This window comes from Panthera leo, chromosome A2 (genome assembly GCF_018350215.1).
Source record: "Panthera leo isolate Ple1 chromosome A2, P.leo_Ple1_pat1.1, whole genome shotgun sequence".
NCBI classification, from domain to species: Eukaryota; Metazoa; Chordata; class Mammalia; order Carnivora; family Felidae; genus Panthera; species Panthera leo.
Genome location: NC_056680.1, coordinates 99017723 through 99029731, shown reverse-complemented (window position 1 = coordinate 99029731; position 12009 = coordinate 99017723). Strand labels below are relative to the sequence as shown.

Here is a 12009-nt window from a genome sequence, read left to right as displayed (position 1 = left end):
AGAACAATGGAGCCATTACCAGCCAAGAGATTTCAATACATTTCTCATGACAGAAAGCAGGTAGCAGAGTATAGCTCATAAAACAGTGCAGATACAGGGAGCCAAAGCTTAGAATACAGAACAGAGAATATAGCTGAAGATGAAGCCAAACCACCAGAACCAACTGAACACAAATACAGGTAGGTAAAGAAACTAGGAGTGAGAAGCAAATCTAAGGGAGATTAATTGAAACTCTAACCCTGAAAGTAAGTTTCCAATCAACAAGCCTATCTGTATGCAGAATTCTGTTTCTTACTGCTTTATTTGTAAATAAGGACAGATGACCAAAATTCACAAGGTATTTGAGACATAATAATGAAATAAAATGAAAAACGTTCAATTACAGAGATAAATAAGTAATAAAAAATATTGCTTTTTATTATAACCGTACTATACTAATTTTTAACCATGTGCATACATTACCTTGACTTTTTTTTAAGTGCATTAACTGAAAATAAAAAATGAATTTATTTTAGCAATCCCAAGCTCCCTTTCAGTCAATTCTAATACTCTCTATGTAAAATTTCAGACATTTATTCTTCTTAAGCAACTGTAAAATATATTTCAAAAAAAAATAGTATGTTAAACCAGTAAACCTATGCATATGCAATCCTTTCTCTTCTTAAATTCTGTGCAAACATTTCAAATTTTTAAGACTGTGTGTTATGTATACACACACACATACAGACCTATTTTCTTTTCTTTATTTTTTTAGGGTGCCTGACTGGCTCACCCAGTAAAACACCTGACTCTTGATCTTGGGGTCGTGAGCTCAAGCTCCACATTGGGTGTAGAGATGTATCTTAGAACCATAACCACTAGCATATTAATATTATTATACTACCATCATTATTTTAAGCCTGAAAAATCAAATAAATTTTAAATAATTTAAATAAAAGAAATATACCTCCATGTTTCAGTAATGTGAATGCATGCAATATTGATCAAATTGGGATTTTTAAAATACCTTTAGCTATTTATAACACAAGCATTGTTATAACACATCTCATGACATCAATAAAAGTTAAATATTCCTAAATAAAAACAACATCTTAAAAGCATCACTACAAAGCCAAATACCTCAGAAAGGGGAAAAAATTTTATGTTCCAAAGATAGACAGTTTCATATCCTCTCCTTTATCCCCTGTTCCATATTAGATAAGGATCGCAATATGGCTAAAAATTTTTAAAAGGTAAAGCTTAATGAAGAAAACATATATCACCGTTCAATAAACCATCACCATCCAATAAACCATCACAAAAACACTATATTGAGGAACTTGCTGAATAAACAGCACAACTGAGAAGTTCACAAATGACTCCCTCCTACTTTGTAGATGCATCCCCCAACATCTACGATCCATCTATGGAACAGAGGATTCCTTTTCTTCTGCAAGCTCAAACACAAACCACAAATTGGGTGTTAATAAGCGACAAAATGAGGTCCCCAAATCAGGTAAGAAAGGCATACAATTATAAAAACTGCAAAATACCCATTCAAGCCTAATTATCCTAAGTTAGGGAAACTCTAAATATAGGTGACATGCAACTTAATCATACATTTTTTATCTGATGATCTACTTCAAAGTCTTAAGACAAGGATATTGTGAGTTACAAATGGATGGTTACATGAACTCTGAAGCACATCCTCTTCTCAAATACAACAAAATAAAACAAAAAAGCAAATGTTACATAATATCTAGACCATCACACAAATCTACACAATTAAACATAAGGACAAAAGTACATTCCTGTGCAGAAGAGGCCAGAACCAACCAACTGCAGAAGAAAAGAACTAAACAGTTCCAGCACTATACTACTACCTTCTTTCTCTTAACTCCTAAATGTTAGTGGTCTATTTCTGCCAACCTTTGCCCAGGTTTTACCCAACCTGGGCACTTTCAACCATACCTTTGAACGACCAGCTAACTACAGATAATGAATTCCAATTCTCTATCTCCAGCCACAACCTGTCTCCTAAGTATGAGACTTATACCTCAGAACATTTCCACCTGACTGTCCCACCAAAATGCTTAACACAAAATGTACCATACTGTACTCATTCTTCATCTGCCCTTTCTACAGACCTACTCTGGTTACTGGTATCACGTTCGAAAACCTGAGAGTTATCCATTCTATTTCCTCTTCTTTCATTAATCCTCCATCAGTCACCAAGTCAAGTCCCATTCTACATTATAAAGGATAACACTTAAATCCATACTCCCCATTCTCAACACCTGTCTTTGTTCAGGCACATATATATTTGGGATTACAACATCTCTCCTAATAATACTCCCTACCTTCAATCTGACTCATCCTTCATCATTCCTTTATATTGCTGCTAAAGTGATCTTTCTAGAATACAATTCGAATCATTTCACCACTGCTTAAAATCTTTCAGGAATTCCAAATAATCCTAAAATTCAGGGATTCCTAAAATCCTTAGGAGAATATCCTGGCTCTTGCTACCTCTCTAACTTTATCTCTTCCTAATCTCTCATATACGACACTAAATTCTAAATACATCGCTGCAAATCCTAGAAAAAGTCATACTGTTTCTTACCTCAATACCTCTGTATATGTTATTCCCACTTTTGAGAAAATCTTTTTCTTGACATGGTAACTTTGACTTGCTCAAGACTCAACTAGACATTATATGTGGCCCTCAACCGTCTCCACTCCCTACTTGCTCCCATCGCATTTAACAGACACTTTCATACTGTATTAGAATTTTTTTAATGTTTATTTATTTTTGAGAGACAGAGTGAGCAGGGGAGGGGCAGAGAAGGGGGAGACAGAGGATCTGAAGCGCATTCTGTGCTTACAGCAGTGAGCCTGATGCAGGGCTCGAACTCATAAACCAAACCATGAAATTGTGACCTGAGCTAAAGTCGGATGCTCAACCGACTGAGCCACTGAGGCGCCCCTCTACTGTATTACAATTGTCTAATATATGCTACTAAATTTTGGACACCATGAAAATAAAAGACAATTATTATTCATTTTTGTGTGCCACAATGCCTAGCACTTTGCCTGGCAATAATAAGATCGATATTGTGATCGATAATGTGATCGATAACTACTTATAGAATGTGTAAGCAAAAAGAAACAACTTCTTTCCAGAAATAACCTCTACTATAAACATATCCCAACAGACTCAGAGCAAAACAGCTACTTAGGAAAAACAAAGAAACCTGACAAGAAAACAATGGACATAAACAAATGGGGCAGAAAAGGAAAAATTAAACACACAGAGTCTGTTCAGAGTGAGTCCTGACAGCTGTTTATCACTCTTCATCTCACATTCTATAACAACCATGTTTTACTTGCTATTTAATCTTCAACGTTTATTCTGATTTCCCAGAAAATAAGTGGCGAATAGTCCTTCTCGCCACAACAGGGCAGACAGAGAGGGGGAAAAAAAAGGAAAGTATTACCTAAATCAGTTATTCTTCAAAACTGAGCAGTTAGAACTTTAAAAATGCAATAATAAGACCCCTCATCTACCCAGCCCCAATTCCACTGCTAAGAGTTGCCTCCTAAAAGATATGAGTTAAGATTACAACACACATTCTCCCTAACAGATTCCCAACAACTCTTCCTGAACCTACATTTTTTTTTTCTCTTATGGTAAGATATTATATAAATTCACTATTTTCTCTGTATGTAAGCATATACATTTTTATCCTTAGAAAACATGAAATACTTTCCTCCTACCTTCCCCTAAGTGGTCCTTGAACAGAAAGTTCCCCAGCTGAATTCGCTCTATCATTTGCCAGTTTTCCATGATTACAAACGAAAGGAACAGAGAACTTTCCTCCTAATGCTGGGACCTCTAATATGCCTGATCCTTCCTTTCTCTTTTCCCCAGTGGTACCCATACCCAAATTTACCCTTTAAAGTAAAGCAAATTCAGAATACATTCAAGTTCTTAAGTAATTTTGGAAATATATGAGAGAATATCAAAATCCAAGGTCCACAAAGAACAGTAAGTCTACAACTGTGTTACTCTTAATTAGCTTGACATAAACATAAGCATCAAGCTAGTAATACTTATGTGTGCCAAATATGTAATCATCATTAACCAAAATAACAGAAACCCATGCCATAAATAGTAGCATCATATATAACATAAGCATAAATCAGATATTTTGAAGAACACATAGGAGAGAAAAAAAGCCCAGAAGGCTGAAGGATATCACTTGTTGGTATCACTGTGCTAGCCAAGTTCTATTCCCCTCCAAGTCATTAGAATCTTCTCTAGTCTTCATCCTTGGAATAGAAAAACTAGCTCTCTTGGCAGAATCCACCCTACCCCCCTTCTAACTCCCAGACTTGAGAAAGACTGAGCTGCCTTGAAACTGTGAGAATTATTACTTTACCCAAATAGTTAGATCACTAGGTTTAAACTAATCTTTACCCAGCTGCGAACTCATTAATTACAGGGCCCTAGCCACATTAAAATACACTTTTCTTCATTCCAAAAAAATAAATGAAAATGCTAGATCAATAATGGGGAAGAAGGCACAAGGCTTACCCACAGAAACATTCCAAGAAATAAATTCAGAGGGAATGAGGGCAATAGAAAATCACAACGAGAACTCAACGGCAAGATCCATCGATGAATGCTAAACTAACTGGCAAACTTTAAGGAGAAACAAAATATTTGTATATCTTCAGAGTATCCCCCAATAGATACAGTAATTTCAAAAGGGAAAATAATAACTTTACAGTGGAGAAACTTGGCAGATAATCACTTTAACCAAGCGACCACAGTTAACATCACAAACAATAAGTCATGTTGGTATGACGTGCCCTCTGATATGATGTGTTGAGGAAAACTCATCACTCTTACGGTATCACCCTCCCACTAACGCACAGCATCAATCTAATCATGAGGGGGAAAAAAATCGGGCAAACCCAGACTGAGAGATATTCTACAAAACAGCTTACCAACATTTTTCAAAAAAGTGTCAAACACATGAAAGATAAAAGATTGAAGAACTGTCACAGACGAGAGAAAATTAAGGAGACAGGATGACTAATTGCAATGTGGGATCCTGGATTGGATCCTGCAACAGAACAAGAGCATTAGGGGATATACTGGCAAAATGTGAATAAGGCCTGTAGTTAACATCACTGTGGCAATGTTAATTTCCTTATTTTTTTAACGTTACATTCTTATTTTTGATAACTGCACCATGGTTATGTACAATGTTAATTTAATGTAAGGGGAAGCTGGATATAGAATATATGGGAACTCAGTACTGTCTCTGAAACTCTTCTATAAGCCTAAGATTATTTCGACAGGTTTGTTGTTGTTTTTTTTTGTTTTTTTTTTTTTTAAAGCTGAATTCCTGATACCAAGCCTCCTAGGTTGATCAACACATTTTTTATTTACCTGGTTGTTTCTATTTTTATGCCTCTCTCCTCCAGCCTATTATCAATTTATTCTGAGTTTTTACTCTTGCTAAAAAACTTCCAAGTTCTTACACTTTAGGACCTCTCAAAGTGCCCTTGTATCTTCTCAGCACAGTGCTAGATTCTCCTTTCTGTCCTGTCACAAACTGACTTAGCTTTAAAAATGTCACTTAAACACCCTAATTTCTTACAGATTCACTGCAATTAGCAATTTAAAAAGTGCTTATAAATAACTTTACAGACATTAATTTAGAGGCGCATAAATACTGTTATTATTTTACAGATAAGAAAATAAGACTAGGAAAAATTAATTGATGTGAAATTTAATAAATTCCAGAACCTGAATCTGAATCCAGTTCTGGCTCCAAGACCAAGTTACCATATTAAAAGAAAGCAATTTGCATTTAAGATTCAACTTCCCTGGCTCCATGCAGTCTAATTACCTCCAACACACATGATTTTTATAAAAGTTCTAAATTTCACCATTGTCTAAATAACCATCTTGCAAACTACAATCAAGAATTCTGAGATTCAGTGAAAACCTTCTGTGTTCAAACCATAATCTTTATAATTAAAAAAAAAAAAAAAACCCGACATCAATTTGGCCATCAACTTTTTAAGCTTTCAAAGAATCACTTACCTCTGCTCTTTTACTAACACTGTTTCATGCTTTCAAATACCTGAGATGACGCTCTAACTCCCAATCCATTCATTTATTGATATTTGCAAATCATAACTAAGGCAATTATGCTAGGCCCCTAACCCCACGAAATATTTTAAATAGCCTCACTCTAAAAAAGGGATGGGAAGTCAAAGGGCTAATCCCCAATGCACGTGTCTGAGATTTAATGCAATGGTACAGAACAGCATGCAACAAAGTAACAAAACTTGAAATTCCCGAGAAATCAACTTTCATCTGACTTAACTCTGAGCATTTTTCTCCTCCACTGCTTGCAGTTGTATCCGGTATCTATTATCAGTCAACTGAGAACATTATTAACACCCGAGAAAGGGCACGGACATTTAGAAAACAGTATGGAAACAAGCCTCTAAGTCTGAAAACTACGTTACGAGAAAACCATTAATTTATTAATAGGCACTTGCTACGTGCAAGGTACTGGAGAGGCAACAAGCTGCTTGATGGTGACTTATTCAATTTTGTAACCTCCCATCCTCATTCCTCCAGAGCCTGGCATGGGAATGAGCTCAAGACGAATTGTTTTGGAGACGCTGATGTAACGGGATCTGCTCCTGCCAGGAACCGGTGGCAGAAATAGACCCGCAGGGGATGGAACTTTGGGAAGTACTGTTTGAACAGCTTTGCGCTGTTTAATTCAAACGCAACAGGCTGCCGCTGTTCGATCCTGCGTGGAGCCCGCGGGAAACCAGCAGGGACAGGAGGTCTCTCACGGGGACAAACCGGGACACCTTTGAGGGTCTGGGGCAAAGAAAAGGTGGCATTCACTTGCCTCCCATTCCTGCAAGAAACGCTGGGCCTCGTCAGAACCAACGGTCTTATGCCTCCTAAACTCGTCCTTCACGTACTGGTCACCAAGGGCTTTAAGGTCTGGGGGCAGACCCCGGTGCAGCAGCAAGATGCGCCGATACAAGGCGCGGACCCGCGAAACGTGCCCTGCCGGCATAGAGGCGAGCGTGGACCTCACACCGCGCGCCTGCGCAAAAGGACGACGCGTACCACCCCACTTAGAAGAGGGGTCTTTGTGAACCGGCACACGGGCGGAAGAGGGCGCGCGACCTTCATCCGGTTTGGTCCGCTCTAAAATCAGGACCTTCCGGAAACCTGAGCCGCAGTGGCGGACGGGGAAATGGGCGGGTCCTTGCCTGGAGGAGGCGTGGTCTTAGTGGAGATACACCTTTGGCGCGGTTACTGAAGCCCAATTTGTTCCCGGGAGAATGGCAGCCAACCAGAGTTCTGGCGTGGGCCTTTTGTTACCCTCAGTCACGCCACACTCTCCTTTCTAGTCTTCTTATCCTCGGATACAGGCCTGGGAAAGCTTTTTTCAAAGTCGGGCCCCTCCAGGAAGCCTTCCTTGGTTGGGTCGACCCACTTCAGGTGTCTTCGAGTGTTGAGTGTTTCTCTTCGAGAGGGATCAGAGAGGGACTAGGATTAATATGTACATTCACAAGACCACCTACCCACATACTTTGCACAGCAATGTGCTCGCAATTTGTGCCCTGAATGTAGCCTCTTTCAAGTGAGCCCTAAACCAGCAGGTTTCATTAGCTCCAGTCAAATTGGCTGAAAAATCACAGAAAAACATTTAAGTGTATTATTTCCAGGGCCACGATCCTGGAGATGCTGAATAGATAGTCTGAGATGAAAACATAAAATCAGGACGTTTAAAAATCTCCACCTTTTGCAAAGATGATACTGAGAGTGTGACTGGTTTCCAAAGCTGGCAGCAACTTGGCCTCATTCAGACCCAACACACCTTTGATTCTTCAGCAAATCCTGGTAATTCCACCAACAAAATGTATGCCAAATTCGACCATTTCTCACAATACTCTCCATGACAACCGTCTCTCTCTCTCCAGTCAATACCTCCTGATATTGTGGTAGCTTCTTGTATTCCTGCTTCTGGCCATTATCAACTTTGGTCATGATCCACTTAAACTGTAAATTAGATCATGTTACTCCTCTGCTCAACAAAATACTCCAGAAAAACCCAAAGTCTCTCCACTTCTTAGCTCTCTAAATTTTCTCCTACTGCTCTCTCCCTAGTTGGCCAGTTCCAGCCATACTGGTCATTTACCTCCTAGTTCATCTTTGAACAGGCCAGGCACATGCCTAACTGAGGGCCTTGGCACTTGGTGTTTCCTGTGCCAGAAATGCTCTCCCCTATAGATGTCTTCTTGTCTAACATCTTCATTTCACTCAGCTCATTACTTCAGGTCCCCTTCTAAGACCCTCCCTGGCATCTGTATTTGAAATCGCAACATCACCATGCCAAGAACTCCCTAAGCCCCCTCTCTGTAAGAAAATCCAGGCACAGAGTGGTTGTGGGACTTGCTTAAAAACACACAGGAAATGGGGCGCCTGGGTGGCTCAGTCGGTTGAGCGGCCGACTTTGGCTCAGGTCATGATCTCGCGGTCCGTGAGTTCGAGCCCCGCGTCGGGCTCTGTGCTGACAGCCTGGAGCCTGTTTCAGATTCTGTGTCTCCCTCTCTCTGACCCTCCCCCGTTCATGCTCTGTCTCTCTCTGTCTCAAAAATAAATAAACGTTAAAAAAAAAAATTAAAAAAAAACACACAGGAAAAAGAAACACATGGAGAAAGGATAAAGGAAAGGCCTAAAACACAAATTTTGCTTATTCGCTTATTGTCTTTTCCCCCCTACACATACCCCAGAATACAAATTCCATGAGGGCAGGCATTTTCTGATTTTGAGGGTGTCAAGGGACTCATATGACCTAGTGATGAAGGGGCAGTGTAGGAATTTGTGTGATTCCCTCACAGACTTTCTTCTGTGCAAAGACGTTTTGAAAGACAAGACACGCACAGGCTAACAAGGGCAAGGACTTACTCATTTTAGAATCCTTTTCAGGGCTGACCACAGTGCCTGACGAATAGTAAGTACTCTAATATTGATTACCTTGAATGGACGTTTTCCTTCTGCTTAAAATTTAGAAAAAAAATATTTGTTTAAAAGAGCACAGAACATTTTGAAAAAATGGATTTAATTTGGTATTATGACAAACCACATTAATGGCAAGGATTGAATGGCAGTGTGGTTATTTTACTTCAGGAATTTTTTTTAACCATACTTCATCTGTTAATATCCCTATAAATTGAAAATTAATTTCTTGTTCCAGTTTGCTTTTTTTCTGGTTTCCTTTGGGGCTAAATTACATGTATAATAAATACTTCTTTCAGAGCCAAAGCTCTTATTAAAGTGTGGAAAAAACATTCTGCCAATGAATTAATAAAAAATAACAATAAAAGATTTAATTCAGCCTAAAGGGAGCGGAAAAGGTCCACAGAACATTGGGCAATCAATACTCAGAAATGGCAAATGATGGGTGAAAAAGAAGCCAAGACATAGTGGTTAGGCCTTGGGAAGAGGAATCAAGCAATAACATCTATAATGATAGAGGACCTTTTTTTTATTATTTTTTTTTTTCTACAAAGAGCTGGACAGTGAGGTATGTTTTGAAGACAAAACTTTCTCTGTTTCCTTGACCTTCCAATTTAGGCTGACCAGTTTTCCTCTTGTGGTCAAAATAGCCATAAATTGAAAGTAAGATCTGAGTTGTATTCCTGGTCACTAATCCAGATCAGAACACATGCAGGCCTTTCCTTTATCCTTTCTCCATGTGTTTCTTTTTCCTGTGTGTTTTTTTTTTTAATTTTTTTTTAACGTTTATTTATTTTTGAGACAGAGAGAGACAGAGCATGAACGGGGGAGGGTCAGAGAGAGGGAGACACAGAATCCGAAACAGGCTCCAGGCTGTCAGCACAGAGCCCAACGCGGGGCTCGAACTCACGGACCGCGAAATCGTGACCTGAGCCACCCAGGCGCCCCATTTCCTGTGTGTTTTTAAGCAAGTCACACAACCACTCTGTGCCTGGATTTTCTTACATGTCAAATGCTGGGTTAGGCAATTTTCAGTACTTTCCAAATCTATGACCTAATCATGATTTCTCCCGGATTCCCTTCAAAATTTTTTTGTGCAGGTAGAAGCAGACACATATCCATTCTGGAATAATTGCTTTGAAAAGACTTTTAAGAGAAAGGGGAAACTCCTCAAAACTCTATGTGGAACACATCCCCTAAGCCTTCCAGGGTACACAGACTATAACAACCACAGTATACCCAGCAATTGAAGTATGCAGTGTGGAATTTGTACAGAACTCCCACACAAAAAAAGATAGAAGAAGCTGCTAGAGAAGTTTTTTGACAAACAGACAACTGTGAGGACAAAGGAGGTAAGGAAAAATCAATGAATAAGAAAAAATTAACTGAAAGAAGGAGAAAGAAAACACCTGTGAGGAGCATACTGCATTATTACTTTGTAGTGTGCCCCAGTCTTTACCTTGACATGTTGAAAATAATTCTTACTTGCAAATAATGTTAAACCCTTTTCCTCTACAGCAGAATGAGAAAGGGTTGGTGAATCGGAGAGGCTGGTGAGAAAAGATTTGGAAACTGCTTTATGCCATTAGGTATGGAAACACGACCTCAGGCTTGGATTTGGTTGCACATGTGGCTCAGTTTTTAATTTATAGCTACTAAATGCCAAATTTTCAATCTTCAAAAATAATAAAAAGTTAAATGCCTGGAACAAGATATATCTTTGATCCAAACAACTTTCATATGCCTAGAGGCCTGGAGAGACGAACAAGCTAGATTTAACAGTGGTGATTACCTATAGTCCCCCAAACAACATCAGAAATGTTCTCTCATTTTCTACTTTACCTTCGAGTCCCTAATAGGAACATCATTACATGGAAGAGAAAATGTAAGAGGAAAGACTTCTTTAAACATTTTTACTTGGTAGCTGAGTATCTCTAACTACTGAAACGCAATGGTAACGAAGCAGATCATCTTGAAAGCCAAACTTTCAAACTTAAACATAACAGTTCAGGAATGAGAGAAGCAAATAAATTCATGGAAAGTCTATTCTTTGAAAGTCACTTTGGAAAACATATTAGTCTTCATTTGGTATATTTCTAAGTTTCTGAAATATGTTGCACAAGAAATATCAAAGAGGAACTAAATGTGTTTATACCTGGAGAGAAAGATCTAACTATAAGGAATGTTTTAAATGTTTACAATTATTGATAAATAAGGATGGAAAATCAACCAAAGTTGAGATAAATTGTCATGTATAATAATTTAAGGTACTAACGATACTAATTTTTTCTAAGGAGAAAAAAACTGACCATTGCCACAGAAGCTGGAAAAAACTGGAAAATATTTGACAAATTCAACACCCATTTCTGATTTTAAAATAATAAAAAAAGAAATCAATGGATTTCTCAACACAAAATCCAATACCTTAGCTAATAGGAAAACATCTGACACAGTAGGCAAGATTTTTGCATAAAAGAGAATGGAAAAAGAACATATATAATATTTCCCTCATTGTGCAAAAAGATAAACCAAAGACTGATTTTTTTTTTTAAGTTACCTACAGGGATGAGTTTGGGTGAGGAGCAGGCAGAGAGATAGGAATGGAAGTGACATGTTCCTAAGTTTATACTTTGCTATCGTTTTGAGCAGTGAAAATATCTTACACAGAAAAAAAATAATAAACTTTTTATTTTTTTTAATGTTTATTTACTTTTGAGTAAACTTTTGAGTTTATTTACTTTTGAGAGAGACACAGAGCATGAGCAAGGAAGGGGCAGAGAGAGAGGGAAACACAGAATCCAAAGCAGGCCCCAGGCTCTGAGCTGCCAGCACAGAGCCTCATGCAGGGCTTGAACCCACAAACTGTGAGACCATGACCTCCGCCGAAGTCGGACGCTTAACCGACTAAGCCACCCAGGTGCCCCACATGAAAATTTTTAAAAGCTAATGCTAAT

General features: G+C 38.5%; 1 protein-coding gene across 1 annotated transcript in view; it reads right to left on the bottom strand.

The window, feature by feature from the left end:
* SDHAF3 (succinate dehydrogenase complex assembly factor 3) overlaps positions 1 to 7221 on the bottom strand; it is a 64626-nt gene extending 57405 nt beyond the window's left edge. Inside the window, exon 1 of the mRNA XM_042918302.1 lies at positions 6930 to 7221. Within this exon, the coding sequence (XP_042774236.1) occupies positions 6930 to 7103 (174 nt within the window). The 5' untranslated portion in view covers positions 7104 to 7221. The remainder of the gene's footprint in view (positions 1 to 6929) is intronic.
* Positions 7222 to 12009: the final 4788 nt, after the last annotated feature.